This window comes from Aspergillus ibericus (assembly GCF_003184845.1).
Source record: "Aspergillus ibericus CBS 121593 unplaced genomic scaffold BO80scaffold_9, whole genome shotgun sequence".
NCBI classification, from domain to species: Eukaryota; Fungi; Ascomycota; class Eurotiomycetes; order Eurotiales; family Aspergillaceae; genus Aspergillus; species Aspergillus ibericus.
In genome coordinates, this window is record NW_020292107.1 from 395214 (window position 1) to 410118 (window position 14905).

The 14905-nt window shown below is 54.3% G+C and overlaps 4 protein-coding genes across 4 annotated transcripts; 3 read left to right on the top strand and 1 right to left on the bottom strand.

Moving 5' to 3' along the window:
• Nucleotides 1–1120: 1120 nt before the first annotated feature.
• BO80DRAFT_422968 (NRDE family protein) lies at nucleotides 1121–2639 on the bottom strand. The gene is made up of 2 exons (XM_025718941.1): nucleotides 2318–2639; nucleotides 1121–2257 (listed from the first exon to the last, which is right to left on the bottom strand). The coding sequence occupies exons 1-2, from the start codon at nucleotides 2381–2383 to the stop codon at nucleotides 1343–1345; spliced, it is 981 nt and encodes a 326-aa protein (XP_025577857.1). The 5' UTR covers nucleotides 2384–2639; the 3' UTR covers nucleotides 1121–1342.
• A 1902-nt stretch (nucleotides 2640–4541) lies between these two features.
• Nucleotides 4542–6004, top strand: BO80DRAFT_422969 (HVA22/TB2/DP1 family protein). The gene is made up of 3 exons (XM_025718942.1): nucleotides 4542–4826; nucleotides 4930–5079; nucleotides 5138–6004. Exons 1-3 carry the CDS (start codon nucleotides 4798–4800, stop codon nucleotides 5928–5930), a joined length of 972 nt encoding a protein of 323 aa, XP_025577858.1. The 5' UTR covers nucleotides 4542–4797; the 3' UTR covers nucleotides 5931–6004.
• Nucleotides 6005–6276: 272 nt separating this feature from the next.
• BO80DRAFT_453194 (uncharacterized protein) lies at nucleotides 6277–6926 on the top strand (the record flags this gene model as incomplete). The annotated part of the gene is made up of 2 exons (XM_025721988.1): nucleotides 6277–6631; nucleotides 6712–6926. 2 exons carry the CDS (start codon nucleotides 6277–6279, stop codon nucleotides 6924–6926), a joined length of 570 nt encoding a protein of 189 aa, XP_025577859.1.
• Nucleotides 6927–8641: 1715 nt separating this feature from the next.
• Nucleotides 8642–13775, top strand: BO80DRAFT_285722 (putative eukaryotic translation initiation factor subunit eIF-4F). The gene is made up of 5 exons (XM_025714952.1): nucleotides 8642–9465; nucleotides 9679–10122; nucleotides 10309–13017; nucleotides 13073–13156; nucleotides 13209–13775. Exons 1-5 carry the CDS (start codon nucleotides 8803–8805, stop codon nucleotides 13728–13730), a joined length of 4422 nt encoding a protein of 1473 aa, XP_025577860.1. The 5' UTR covers nucleotides 8642–8802; the 3' UTR covers nucleotides 13731–13775.
• Nucleotides 13776–14905: the final 1130 nt, after the last annotated feature.

Sequence of the window (14905 nt, forward strand, 5' to 3'; positions counted from 1 at the left end):
CGCTTCGGGGGCTTTCTCTGAGACAGTTGCCTTGTGGCTCCCCAGGGGCTCCATCCACTAGGGTGGACTCCAGGGAGTCGAGAACATCTCGCCCGATCCTCCGAAATCAGGGCACCTACCGGCGCGGAAGCTAGTGGCGGTCCCTTAGCGACCCTTAATATCTGGATTACGCCACGGGCCAAAATCACAAGTGCAGCGGTTGAAGCGCTGGTGAACGGGGGACTTTTTTCGCACACTCGTTCTCCAGCATCGGTGTTCACCACAACATCTGCCGAACGCCTTCGTGGACCGCTGGCAAGTTCGGTGGAGATAACGAGTAGACGGCTGTTACAGCAAAAGGCTTAGCCGCCGACTGGAAACACAAACGCCCACATCATGACAACCCTATCGGAGGGAGGGGGGTGCACTGGCCCCGAGGCCGTCGTCCTTCATTTCTTCCGGGTCAAATTGCCTGCCCGGCGGCGTGGGGCCATACCATGCAACGTGCAGGCGATCTGATTAAGATGAAACGAGTTAGCATCCTAAGCATCCTGTTCGTTGGTGGAGCGTCCGACGATTAATTAAATTTTTCCGGGTCGGCCGGAGCACGGAACTGGTCGATAGGCCGGGAGGCCAGAAACCGTTATTTTAATTCATATCGGCGTGCAGCTTGATTGATCATTTGGTGTCCTCCGGGCCAAGGTGGTTCTTCAAGAGGTAATTTCTGACCGGCCCGTCGTTATCCAACTGTGAGACACGGATTTGGGCGACCCACTGGAACCATCATCGGTGGACATCATCGGTCGCTCAGCAAATTGACCTGTCAATCTGGCATGCTACTTACCGCGAGATCTCTTCTGCCTGCTGTGGCCGATGCAGGGGTATGGCAGGGCCATGGCAGGGGGGCAAATTGGGCGGGGGTGGTTAAGCCAAAGTACGAAGGTAACGATGGCTTGATGGGAGGAAAACATCGCGGCGACTCCTGAGCGCACGTGCTTAGCCCCGAGGCCGCTACAATCAATAATCACCACGCCCATCGCCTCCTGAGAAGTATTTCTCCGAGGCTTCCACCCGAATACGGAGGAGATCCATAGAATATGGCATGTTAATTTCGGCGGGTAAGGCATTGGCACTCCATGTCTTCTATCAAGTTCTATGGCATCTAGTCCCCCCATAGTCGCAATTCACTTCTCCGGAACTATAAGTTCGGATTGCTATTTTAGGACTATTTTATATTGAACGTCATTATATTTACATAGCCACAGTCACTAGAGGCACGCCAGAAGACCGTGAGCGGAGATTCGGACTGCTATGTATGGAGCACACCAAGACATGCCCCGGAGATTCATGAGATCGCGCCGGATCATTCTCGGGCTTGGCCGACTTGGAACTCGAGTGATCGATCCCCCTGACCGATCGGGATCGGATTTGCATCGCCGTCATAAAGGGTGCGTTCGAAGTATCGCACACGGCCGTCGTCACTTACCAGAAGTACCGTCTGTTTTTGGGTTCCATACGCCCCATGCAGGAACGACAGGTCCATTCCATGGTGCTGTTCGGCAGCAGTGCCATTGGCCGTGTGGCTATCAACGCAAACCGGAACTACCGTGTCTGCCGGCTTGACGGGCTTCTCCCGAGCACCGAGCACGGGAATGAAGATACTCTTCCTGAAATGGGGTAGATAATCCTCCGCGGTGGCATCCTCGGAGAGTTTTGGAAGCGTGTTAATGCTCAGCATATCGAGAAATCTGGTGATAAGTGCATCTTCGTCCTCTTCGGCCTGCACGTGTGCAGCAATGGCTTCATTCATCAGCCTCTCTCCGTCAAGGATCTTGGGCCACGACCGATCATCGAAGACGGTGTTGCTGAGACCCAACGTCTGACCATGTTCCGTAGCCACCCACGCAATTTGATCCATGGTGGAAGAGCGGTTGGAAACAATTGCCAGGGGCTCGTTAAGGTATCCGCACAGTAGACTGAACCCCCCGACATTTCTAGCGGTGGGACTCGCAACCATGTCCTGCACAAATTCCCGGGTTGATTGCTTCCGATCCGAAGGCGCGTCAAGCCAGCTACACACAATAGCACCCCGACTCTTCGCCCCAATAGCCTGCTCAGATGTGTTCTCGCGGTAGTTGGTCAAGACCGCCACCTTTCCTTCCCTGGTCACTCCCATCCATGTCCCATGTGGCGCTCGCGCTAGATCTCGACCACCTATGATATTAGACGCTGGTGCAGGCCACCAGTCCGCAGGAGAGGTCGGTCGACGGAGGTATTCCTATATGCTGTTAGTTTGAGGGAGCTTGGGGAATGTGGCCTGAAAAGCATTGTCGCGTACATCCCTGTTGTCGATGATGATCAAGGAATAGGACGGGTGAGCTGTCGATAATAAAGCGATACACATCGTTGTGTTTCTGAAGTATTAGGAGGTAATGTGGAGGAGGTTCTGGGATCGTAATAGCTTTGAGCTCCGTGTCAAGCTGCCGCCACCGGTGAGGGGATGGTCTCGTGAGACAGTCGGGCACCTTCAGGCTGCGGGTAATCGCGAACAATCAGCAGTGTCTTTAGGAGAGTTCAGCTCGGATGATAAACAGCGGCCGGGGTCATAAGCAGTCAGCAGTCCAGCCAGAATAGTAGGACAGGGATGTTCTGGAGAAAACAAGGCGACTGTTGGGCACTGAGGTCATCAGACAACACCATGGCCGGCAGTTTGGCTCCACCGCCTTGTCGACGCTATGATGGACTGAACACACCGCACAACAACTGCAGCATTTCATCGAATTCCGTGTGCCTGCCAATATTTTGTGCATTCCATTATCATATAGTACCTTGTCTCTCCAATCTCATCATGCGATGTCGGATGGTATTTTCAAGGGGCTCCATGCTCATGCTACCCCAGCCTAATATTCCGCCTGCTCCTTTAGGCAAGGCTCAGGTTTAGTGCAAGTAGGATTTCCACCGCTTTGGTAGCCTTGGGGCCTCACCTATGCCTGAGGTTCTCAATCAACCCTCGGTATGTGCCTTGAGGCCACACATGTAGCGCTACGACCTGCTTAGAGAGTTGCTTAGAGAGATGCTCGGAGGATGCTTTGTATTAACTAAATCACTTGTCTTGAAGGTTTTGTAGAGGGGCATACGGTATGGTTCATAGTGGCACCACTATATATATTTCAAGCACTGCTGGTATGTACAGATCAGCCCAGTTAGATTTGCGGTGATCGTGCCAAAGGATAACCTTGGAGTTTCTTCAAGGTCCCCACGAAGGTACTAAATACATAATATGGACTTGAGAATTCTACAAGGAGACCAAGTAGTCCTTGATACTAATATGTTATTCTTGAAGGCTTGTGGATTCAAGCAACTCCATTGGTGAATGGAGGCGGACAACTAAATATACCCCAGGAACATCTGTCTATCTCCTTCTTCATCTATTCCATTCTGTACGTCCCTAAGCATCCCCTTTCAAGCGTTGGATATCGCAATAGCCTCTCCAGAGTACTCCGTAAATATCCCGGATTGCTCGAGTCGATGGCATTACAAGGAAGACCGGAAACGCGGCATCATCGACCTCGGCAACATAGTTCTATACTTGTTATGTCTGAAAAGAAAAGTAGTAAACTTAAAAGCGATGATAGCTGGTCATGCTGTGCCATTGTGTTCCAGCCCATGATCCCCAAAGTTTCAATAGGCAACTTGGTAATCTTCTCACCAATCATCACAGGCCCAGTCAGAACCTTGGTAGACTGGGGAGGGCTTTGAACCAGGACTGTCGGAGGGACATGGAACCATAATTTATAATAGATAATCCTGGGATCAAACTGTGCACGTGACAGAATGAGATGAGGACTTCCTTCAGAAGGGATGAAGGCAGTGTGTGTTATCCCGAAGTCGAGGATCTCAGTAAGTTAGAATAATGTTGGAGCTAAGCATATCTGCTTCAAACATCTTAATTGCCAGAGGTATGATTAATGCCCAAAGTAAGTCATGGAGTGAGATTTACTTTGATTTTCATTCACGGAACGCTGTCACTGGCTGGGAACTGAGGCTCATCTGATGCAGGATCAGACCCTTACCAGTTCCCAAACTGGGGCTTCCTAGCCAATAGGGACCAGAATCTCTTCGGTTCAAATATATATATTCAGTCATAGTGCTGGATACTGGATCGACCTGGTAAATTTCGCCGGAATAGGCCTAGCCAGGCAATTACTTTGCTTCTCTCGGTAGCCAATAATTGCTTGGCCCATATATCCCAACAACACCAGGACGAATAATGTGCAGAGTCCTTTGAAAGATGAATGGGCCCGAGCCCATTCATTCTTTGACTTGCATGCCGCCGAAGCCATGACGTCAGAGCCGCGGCGTTGCTGAAAGCGGCAAGGTGTGCAGGCTGCCTTAGTGGGACTAGTATGCCTGAGCTATGCGGCTGAGTTCAGGCATCCCCTCTGATACTTGCCTACTTGGGAAGGTAGCACTATGCCCAGTAGGGCTCGATGGATCAACTGGCCGCCCCAGTTCTTCAAGGCAGCCACGCTCCGTCCTTCTCAGGTTTCACTATCCTTTTTTTTTTTTTTTTTTTCATTTCTCCTGAATCTCACCTCCTTTCCATTAAATCTTCAAGGCAATCCGCAAAAGCTCTCGTTAGTTAACATCATTGCGGCTGGCCGCTCTCCTTTGTGCCGGTCCGCTGGTCGCGTGAAGCTTTTGCCCCGCAGTCCAGCTCTTCAGCTTACTGATACTGAATCCAACCCCCTCCTTCCATATTCTCCTCCGAGGGACTTCGCAGCACGGTGACCGACCCGGAGTGTACAATTGCCCAGCATGTTTGGTGTAATTGCTGATCTTCTGTCGTAAGTACTTCTGGCTATCTACCCGGACGACCCCGGAAAGCCTGACCCATCGATTGTACCTGGCACTTTTCTGCTCAATATGCTAACAGTCGCATGCACGTAGTTCGATCATCACGATCCTACTTCCCATCTTTGCCTCTTATAAAGCCCTCCGCTCTGCCGATTCTTCCCAACTGGCACCATGGCTTATGTACTGGGTCGTTCTATCGGCCGTGCTCATGGCTGAGTCGTGGACGATTTTTATTCTGGGATGGTATGGCCGCAAGACAATGTCCGGTCCCGTAGGATCTCCTGCTAAGAAGTTGCCACAGGTTCCCGTTCTATAGCTGGATCCGCCTCTTTTTCTTCTCCTATCTTGTCCTCCCCCAGACGCAGGGAGCCCGGAGTCTATACCTAGAATACGTCGACCCGTTCCTGGAGCATCATGAGCGTGAGATTGAGGAATTCATTGGCAAGACCCACGAGCGTGCCAAGGCCCTTGGTCTTCAGTACTTCTACCAAGCCCTGGATTATATTCGGGAAAACATTCTGGGCTTGCCGGCCCAACGTCCGCCGCCTCCGCCTCCGCCACCGACCGGCCCGGCTGCCTACGCGCAGTCGCTCCTTTCACGGTTCAATCTGCCCACCGCCACCGGCGGAACTACACCAGCCGCGAGCAACGACTGGCTCTCCACCATCAGCTCTGTGGTGGCGTCTGTTGCGTCCTCTGGCCAGAGCCCTGAAGCACGCGGCGAAGAGCTGTCTGCTAGTGGAACGTTGCTGCCTCGGGAGGTAGCGTCCATGTCCCGTGCGGATAAGGTCAAGTTTATCTCGAAACAGCGGGACCTACTGGAAGTGCTGCGCAGCGCACTGGCTAAGGAGGAACGCGACCTGCACAGCGCAGGGACGGAAGATGACCTGGCGTACGGCCCACCGCTGCGAAAGAACCGCAGCGAGAACTCCTTCACTCATGTGGAACATGAGGATACCCAGGAGCGCTCGTCAGACGCGCACCGCCGGACGAGCAGCGGCAACTGGGCCTCCGGATGGTTTGGAAGTGGGGAGGATGCTGGATCCTCGGGAGTAGACCATGGGCATGAGGGCCCGCGGAACCGGACGCATTGAATAGATTCAGCTGATAGCTCTCTTGCATGAGACTAGTATTCCTGATCATCCAACAAAATGTAGAATGATAGGAGAGGATCTCTCGATCGTGAAGGCCAGCGGCAAATAGCCGCCTTAAATATGTAGAAGCGCTACGCCCGTGGCATCAAGATAGCGCTGGAAGTAGATATGTGAAATGAATGCGCCTTGCCGCAGCCCCTCTGCATGTTTCCCTTGTCACCGCCACCGCATCACAGACGCATAGGCCGCCGCAAGGCCTACAAGCACAACAGCCTTGTCTCCCACCGGGATACTAATAGCCCCCTCTCCACGCCCCAGCATTCCCAACAACGCCGCCATCGCCAGAATGCGACTTGCTGCGGTTCTGTTTGTCCTGGTGCACCTCCTAGCACTAACCTCTGCGGCCATGACCGGTATCATGGGCTCTGCATACACCCAGGCGACCGAACGACTGCAGCAACTGGCTGCGCATCTCGCCCCCGACTCGACGAGCCTGAATCTGAGTCAACTCACCAACCGAACCGCCCGCCTCGTGGACGCCCACAAGCCGCAAATCGTCCGACTTGCATCTCAGGCGGGAAATGCCACGAAAGACTACGTCGTGAAACATCCGGTCCAGTCTGCGTTTAGCGTCGTGACGTTCTTCTACCCGGTGGGTATCTTACGGGTGGTGGGGTATGGACCGTTGGGGCCTTATGCCCGTATGTTAAGCGATTCCCTGGAAAATCCATCCTACCGCGTGCATTTCAATGCGATTGATGGCTGACCCGCTACTTGATAGGCTCTATTGCGGCATGGTCGCAGACCTACGGGGGCAATCCGGCCGCCCGAGGTCTGCGCGCGTATCTTCAGAGCGCGGCAATGAATGGCTATGGAGCGTCTACGGTGTATAACACGATTCGGGGTCTGGTTCTGTCCGCTGGCGGGTATCAAGCATGGCGGGAGGCTTCTGGAGAAGACGAGAAAAACGACCCGGAGAAGAATGATAAGGAATGAGGAATGGATCGGGCCAGCCTCAAGCAAGGCAGGGAGAATTTGCAACTGTAAGCCAGAGTGTCTGTGTCTACGGGTCCTCTGCTCGGGAGCCCATGCTGAACTGCAGACCGATCAATAGCGTCGGCCCAATCAAGGAAGGAAAATTAATAGTTAGTCGGCCGGCCGATGTCAGGCATGCGAGTCCTCACCACCCAGGCGAGATCGCACAAAACCGAAACCATTTCTATAAATAAACCTGCGGTGTCTGCTATCGATAGGGATCTACTGGTCTGCTTATGTGGTAGGTGGGAGCTGGAAGGAGGATGCATGTCGGTATCTCGTTGGAATGCTGGGAATCGGGATTAACGTGGGAGTGGGAGTGGGTGACGATGATTGTTGACCGGGCGATCGGGTGCAATGGTTGGGTGCTCGGGCGTGGGAGGCACAGAGACGAGAGCTCGGTTTCCGTTTCGTGATATATCCTCTTGCTGTCTCTGTCTTTTTTATTATTATTTCCCTTACTTTATTTTTCTTTTTTTCAAACACCCTTACGCCCTTGTTCACGTTCTGATTATGTGGAAATAGCCAGTGAATAATAGGCACCATCAGCTGAAGAGTCGTCTCGAGTAACACAAATGGTTGGCGGTAGAGGCAAGACCCGTAGGATCTAAGGAAGGTGTGGTGCTGCGGGTGATGCCCATGACGGTATCATACGGTATTCTCAGTAAGCTCCTTCTTTGTGTGGCAAACAGACCTACCTCTCTGGCCTGAGGTGTCGAATCTATTAAGATTCCATGATAGCATACAGCGTCATGGTGATTGCTCTGAGGATCATGGCCGGAGCAAAGCACCGAAGACAGGCAGCAGTAACCGCCGTGCGTGCCCCGACCTTCTAATCACTGTTACTACTATGGTCTGGTAGGCGCTTGACCGGATTGCCACGAACAATACTACGACGGACTAGTTCCTGGTAGGAACCGCCAGGCCAAGCCCGAGCGTCATGGAAAGGTAAGTGGTAATGTAAGTGGTAAGTAGATTACCAATAATACCAGCCCGGACCTAGTAGTGACATCCTTGGCTCAAGGAAGGGCCTTCGCCGCCTTGACCCGATGGGCGGAGATTCCGTGTCGAGAGGTAGAGTACTGTGCCAGTCCATCAAACAACAATAAGAAATCAGAAGGCGCAGTCAGTCTGAGTCAACACAATGGGGTGATTCACCGTCATGTCATTATTCGCATCCTTTCACTGGTCAACCTGAAATTATTGACGTGGTCCAGCCACCGCTTCCATTGCTGGTTGGGTGTTGTTCCGTGCACTTGCACTGACTGGGCGGTTGCTTACCCGTTTGGTCTGGCGGGTGTACTTACGCCTAAACCCAAACGGTAATTAACAAAAAAAAAAAAAAGAAAAGAAAAAAAAAAAGAGAGAGCACCACCACCACCAACTTTTACCGGCCAAACACCAAAAGGAAAAAATAGGGAACCGAAATCCTTTTCCCTCCAACTTCTCGCTTTCTCCCCCCTCTTTTCCTTTTCTCCCCTTTCCTCTTTTCTACCCCAGACCCATCGTCGTTGACCACGACGTGATATATTTCTTGTCCTGTGGTCTTCCTTTTTCTTCCTCCCCCCCCTTCCTCCCCATCTCGTCTATCCTGACGACAATCCCCCCTCTTCCGATTCCTTTCCCGTTTCGTGTGGGAATCTTTGGATGTGCGGTTCTAGAGCGTGTTCCTCAGACTGCGGTAACATACCCTTGACATCACCCTTCCCCTCTCAAAGCTTTACGCCTCCTAACAGCATCTTCCATTGAACAGACTTCCTGACTCCATCGTCCTCTCCTCCATCCTCTCAAAACAAAACTTCCAGCGCTTGAACCTTCTCCGCGTATCACCTGTCTAATGAGCTCGATCCCTCCCAAGTCAGGCCTTCAACCTCAAGGACAGAGCACCTCGACCCAGGCCGCCTCCTCCGCACACTCCACCTCTGCTGGGAAATCTTCGCCCCAGGCGCCGGTTCCCACGCCCTCGTCTGCCTCGACGACGGCTCCTCGCTCTTACGCTAACGCCACCAAAAAGTCCGCGACGGACTCGACCGCCGCTCCCGTCACCGTGGGCGGCCCGTCGCAACATGGGAAGTCGACTACAGCATCTCCTGTGAGCGGCAAACCCATGCAGCAATCCCCCACCCCCGGCGTCACCATCGTCAATGGCGCCCCGGCCCCTTCTCAGGGCGACCACACCAGAAAGCCGTCCGTGACCATCACCTCCGCCGGCACCTCGGGCTACATCCCCAACGGTGGCCAGACCGGTCGTCCGAACAGCCTGCAGTTCGGCTTTGCCAACCAGCAGTCGTCTCCCAACATGGGTAATCCCGCTGTCTTGGCTAACCAGCCTCAGTCCGGTCTGGGTGTCACTCCGCCCATGAACCCTCGTGTGACCTCGCCACAGACGTCTCCTTCTCCTATCCCTCAGCCCGCCTCGAGCGGTGGCCGGCCACCGCCGTCGTCGTATCAGTCTCAGGGCAACGTGCCGAACTTCGGTAGCTTTGGTGATGGTGATAATGTACGTGCTTCCCTTATCTTTTTTTCTCCCTCTTTGCTTCTGTTCGATCGGCCTCCCTTCTATGCGAATTCAGCGATGGGCCAAAACATGAACTAGATGTTTTTTTTTCGGGCTGAGAATGAAGGCAATTTGGGGAGGGGCCACATCACTTTGTCTTGGCATTCCACCGCATTCCCGCCCCGTGAAATCTCGGTACTGATGATTATGCGCTAGCAGCAGATGCGCCCGGCTCAGGCACCCCTTGGTCCCGGCGCTCAGTCGACCCATCTGCGCCGCGAATCGTCCCAGTCGACCCACAGCGATATGAGCAACCATATGGCCAGCGGTCCCGCCGGCCGCGGCGGTTATGCCCATCAGGGCGGCCGTGGACGTGGATATTCGCAGTCGAGCTATCAGGGACAGATGCCCTACTCGCCGGGTCCCAGCTTCCGTTCGACACCCAGCCAACCCCGTGGTGGTCCCAGCATGACGACCCAGTTCCATGCCCCTAACCAGGGACGCCCGTTGGCACCTTTCCCGAACTCTCCGCACCAAGCGAGTCGCAGTCCGGCGCTGGCCAACGCGCACCCCACCACTCCTCAGATGAACCAGGTCCCAATGGCCCACCCTCAGATGCCACCGCAGCCCTATTATGGCCAACCGATGGCCCCCCAACCTGTGAGATCCCATCCCTTTCAGAAGCCCCGGCGTGGTGCCTTCCATCGGAAAAGAGGAACACCCCGTTCCCTTCCCACCCCCCGTTCTTCTCTTGCTTTTGCTTCCCCATTCTCCCTTCCTCCCCCGAACCTGGCACCCGAAAGTGGGCATTTCGAACGCTATCTAACACTGATGAAAAACAATCAGGCGTACCCCGGCTACGACCCCGCCGCCTACGGCTACTACCCCGGCTACAACATGGCAGCAGTTCAGCAGTTCATCCCCCCGTCACCCTCAAACCGCCCGAGCATTCCGTTCACCGGTCAGGCCGCCCCGTACATGCCGAACCAGTACTCGGTGCAGCCCCCCGCGCAGGCGACAGGCTTGTCTCGTAGCCCATCCCAGGTTTCGAACGACCGGCCTGGGTCGAGCTTGGGTCAAGGCCAGCCCCCTGCTGGTCCTCCCGGTCCCGCTCATGCCCACAACGCTAGCCGTTCGTCGAACAGCCCAGCCCCGAAGACCCCCTTCGTCCTCCCGACTAAGAAGAGCGCTATTGTCATCAAGGATCCTGGCAGTGGCGCCGTGAAGACGTTTGAGAAGGCCCCGGCCTCTCCTGCCCGTGTCACTCCTTCTCCTGTCAAGATCGCCACCCCGACCTCCACTCCTCCTCCCCGCACCGGCAGCAGCGCTGACCACACCCGCACGGATTCCAAGTCCACTAAGACGGATGAGGAGAAGAAGAAGGAGCTGAGAGATGCGGTGCGCCAGAAGATCGAGGAGGAGGCGGAGCAGCGTCGTAAGGCCGAGGAAGAGCAGGCGGCTGCTGCCCGTAAGAAGGAAGAAGAGGAGGCCGCGCGGAAGAAGGCCGAAGAGGAAGCCGCCCAGAAGAAGAAGGAGGAAGAGGAGGCCGCCCAGAAGAAGGCCGCCGACGAAGAAGCGGCGCGCAAGGCCCTCGAGGACTTGAGCTTGAAGGACAAGCCGGCTGACGCCAAGGCTGAGGAGCCTTCCAAGCCTGAAGCTGCCCCGCCTCCTGCCGATGATGATGACGATATCGACTACGACGCCATCGAGCGCGAAATGGCCGAGCTCGAGGCCAAGGAGCGTGCCGCGGAGGAAGCATACTATGCCAAGAAGAAGGCTGAAAAGGAGGAGAAGGAGCGCAAGGAGAAGGAGGAGCTCGAGGCCTATGAGGCCAACATGAAGGCTGCCGAGCGTGAGGCAGAGGCGCTGGAAGAGGCCCGTGAGAAGAAGCGTCAAGCTGGTGTCGTCGAGGACGACTCCAAGAGCAAGGAGCTCTTCGCCTCTCTCAAGAAGGGAGGGTTTGGTGCCACCGAAACCAGCACTCCTGGAGACAGCGGCACGGCCACGCCCGCTTCTGACCTTTCCATGGGACCTCCTTCCAAGCCTGCCAGCGCTACGAAGCGCGACAAGCCGGCCGCTCTCAAGTTGGAGACCACCAAGGCTGTCGAGCCTCCTCAGCCCAGCGCGGCTATGAAGGCGCTTCACTCGGCTCGGTTTGTCGAGGACCTGAGCAAGATCGCTTATCCTTCGTCCATTGTGTCCCCTAACCCTGCTCTGAATGCCAGCGCCCCCGCTGACCGCAAGTTCCACTACAACAAGGAGTTCTTGCTGCAGTTTCAGAGCGTTTTCAAGGAGAAGCCCTCCATCGACTGGGATGCGCGTGTGCGTGAGACCGTCGGTGACAGCGACTCCTCTCGTCCCCAGTCGGCCCGGACGCCCATGATGGGTGGCCGCAACCCTTCGCGATCCGGTGGTGTCACCCAGGGCTTCCAGATGGGTAGCTTCGGCCAGCCTGCCAACCGCAACAGCTTGCCTGCCGGCACCACTTCCGCCGAGCGCTTCGCCATGTCGAACGCTGCCCGGACTTCTTCCATGGGCAATCCGTTTGGCAACTTTGGTCGTCCCGGTATGGGTATGGGTGCTCATGGTATCAGCCGCACCAACTCCGCTAGCGCTATGCACGCCGGTATGCCCTCGTCCCCGCGTGTTGGATCCAACCGCGCCGGTACTCGTACCGGCAGCAAGCGTGATAAGCAGCAAGCCAAGAAGGAGGAGGAGATGGCCAAGGCCATGCCTCTTACTGCTGGACTTGATATCAAGCCTATCCAGACGTCTAGCACTGGTTGGAAGCCTCGCAGCCTGAACCAACCTGCTGCCGGCCCTACTCCCGCCGGTTCTACTCACATGCCCCCGGATATGGTGCAGCGTAAGGTCAAGTCTGCCTTGAACAAGATGACCCCCGAGAACTTTGATCGTATCGCCGGTCAGCTTCTGGAGATTGTTTCTCAGTCCAAGGACGAGTCTGATGGACGTACCCTGCGCCAGGTCATCCAGCTCACCTTCGAGAAGGCCACCGACGAGGCCCACTGGGCTTCCATCTATGCCAAGTTCTGTAAGCGCATGCTCGAGAGCATGAGCGCTGAGATCAAGGATGAGAACATCCACGATAAGAACGGCAACGTTGTCGCTGGTGGTAGCTTGTTCCGCAAGTACCTTCTCAACCGTTGCCAGGAAGAGTTCGAGCGCGGTTGGAAGGTCAACCTGCCTCCTAAGCCGGAGGGTGAGACCGAGGAGGCCGCCATGATGTCTGACGAGTACTACAAGGCTGCCGCCGCCAAGCGTCGTGGTCTTGGTCTTGTCAAGTTCATTGGTGAGCTGTACAAGTTGGGTATGTTGACGGAGCGTATTATGCACGAGTGTGTCAAGAAGCTTGTCGACTACGAGGGTATGCCCGATGAGGCCGAGGTTGAGAGTTTGACCAGCCTTCTGCGCACCATTGGTGCCAGCCTCGACGCATCGGAGAGGGGCCACGCCATGATGGACGCTTACTTCCAGCGGATCAATCTCATGGTCCAGACCCCTGGCCTGCCCAGTCGGTTGCGGTTCATGCTCATGGTAAGATTCGACTCCCCGGTGATGCACCGTTCCGTGGTTTACTGACTTGCTTTAGGACATTATCGACCTGCGTAGCGCTCGCTGGGTTTCGAAGGATTCCGACAAGGGTCCTAAGACGATCCAACAGATTCGCGAAGAGGTATATCGCTTGAACTCCCATTGATTTGTCACGCCCTTATTGACCTCTACAGGCCGCTCGTGCCCAGCAGGAAGCCGAGATGGAGCGTCTTCGCCAGCAGGCCAACCGTGGTAGCCGCCCCACCATGGGTCGGGGTGACGCACGCAGCTACAGCGGATACGGAAACCAGGCCCCCCCGCAAGACTTCGCCTCCAGCAAGGTTGGAAGTGACGATCTCCGTCGCCTCCGGACGACCCGTAACACCAACCAGCCGATGTCTTTCGGACCGTCCAGCATGCTGGGCTCCCGCAGCAACAGCGGACGGAAGAACCTTGGCCCTGGCGGCAACTTGGTTCGTGGCAGCGATGACAGCGCTGCTAGCAGCCGGACTGGCACTCCCACCGGCAAGAAGGAAGACAAGGAGGCCGCGTCCTCGATCAATGCCTTCAGTGCTCTGGCAAGCTTGGAAGACCGTGACAACATGGCCACTTCTCCTCCATCCAACCCGACCTCCCCTCTGCTGACCAAGTCGCAACCGGCGGTCGAGCGCCGACCCTCCAAGACCCCGTCGAAGGACGGTGAGGAAGCATCATAGATTCTGTCGCAATGATAATGAAAAATGATTCCGTTCTTCTGGAAAGATTTTCTTCTCACTTCTTTTTGACACCTAGTCACGACATGTCCGTCATGTGATTTGAAATGAACATTCCTCCCTAATCTTCTCGTCCATGGTTTCGGCGAAAACCAAAAAAGATCGGCCGCTCATATTATTCCCGTGGAAATAGAGGGGACTTCCGACATTCTCTTGTACAATTCTGATGCTACGACCCATGACGGCGGGGGGGTTCTTGAATCTAGCGAGATCGGTTGGTTCGCAGGGATGTTTATTGACCTTCATTCCATCATCGCCATGTTCCATGTATTGTTTGTCTGTTTTTCTTGCATTTTTCAATACCCGGAGAGCTTTGACGGTTTCTCCTCTCCGACGACGTTGTCATTGATACCAGCGTCCACCCGGGGCGGGACTTGCAGGCTAGCCACGACCTTTGCTTATGTGATGCGAGAGAGTTTAGTACCTTACTACTAGTCATGTTGCTTTCTTTTCCACGTTTCGTGCATTGCATCTACACTGGATCGGTGTGTTGCTGGCGATGCTTGCGTTTTTCCTAGACAAAATCTCGTTAGAAAAGTTTCTTTCCTTTCCCTTGATTGTCTCCATATAACCAACCAACTTTAGTTTCCCTTCCAGATGCCTGTGTTTGTGATTCGGGTGCCTGATGCTGACGATGTTGCCTTTCTCCTTGCCTCATCACTACTAACTAGTATTACTTGATATGCTATGCTATGCTTACTGACAATCCACATCCATCCATTATATGATTATCCATTAACATTGAACTAAAAACCTACATAGTATATAGATGATATCCTATGGAATAGTAGGACCTCACCACCACCGTTCCCCACTGGTAGTATCATCCTTTACAATTGTCTCTGTATGTGCTTTAGTATATTAAACTTCAATATTTAGCGTTGGCTTTACTTCATCCGGTTCCTCAATCCATTATTATGATACGCACGTAGTGAGTGAGGGAATCCAGGACATTCATGGCATGGTAGTTTATAGAGGCTTGGTTTATCTGTTTTTATTCAGTTGGAAAGTAACGAAGAAGATAGACTATTATTGTTGGTCATGGTTACGAGGGATCGAGTGTATGGTATCCAGATAAGAGATAATATCTATGTATATAATATTTATATCTTATATTC

What these genes read in the sequence shown, in the direction of transcription:
- BO80DRAFT_422969 (XM_025718942.1), top strand. Translation starts at nt 4,798, where the DNA reads ATGTTTGGTGTAATTGCTGATCTTCTGTC. An exon ending in GTAATTGCTGATCTTCTGTC is followed by an intron (nt 4,827 to 4,929) that starts GTAAGTACTTCT and finishes GCATGCACGTAG; the next exon opens with TTCGATCATCACGATCCTAC. An exon ending in ACGATTTTTATTCTGGGATG is followed by an intron (nt 5,080 to 5,137) that starts GTATGGCCGCAA and finishes AAGTTGCCACAG; the next exon opens with GTTCCCGTTCTATAGCTGGA.
- BO80DRAFT_422968 (XM_025718941.1), bottom strand. Translation starts at nt 2,383, where the DNA reads ATGTGTATCGCTTTATTATCGACAGCTCACCCGTCCTATTCCTTGATC. An exon ending in TCATCATCGACAACAGGGAT is followed by an intron (nt 2,258 to 2,317) that starts GTACGCGACAAT and finishes AACAGCATATAG; the next exon opens with GAATACCTCCGTCGACCGAC.
- BO80DRAFT_285722 (XM_025714952.1), top strand. Translation starts at nt 8,803, where the DNA reads ATGAGCTCGATCCCTCCCAAGTCAGGCCTTCAACCTCAAGGACAGAGC. An exon ending in GCTTTGGTGATGGTGATAAT is followed by an intron (nt 9,466 to 9,678) that starts GTACGTGCTTCC and finishes ATTATGCGCTAG; the next exon opens with CAGCAGATGCGCCCGGCTCA. An exon ending in TCCAACAGATTCGCGAAGAG is followed by an intron (nt 13,157 to 13,208) that starts GTATATCGCTTG and finishes TGACCTCTACAG; the next exon opens with GCCGCTCGTGCCCAGCAGGA.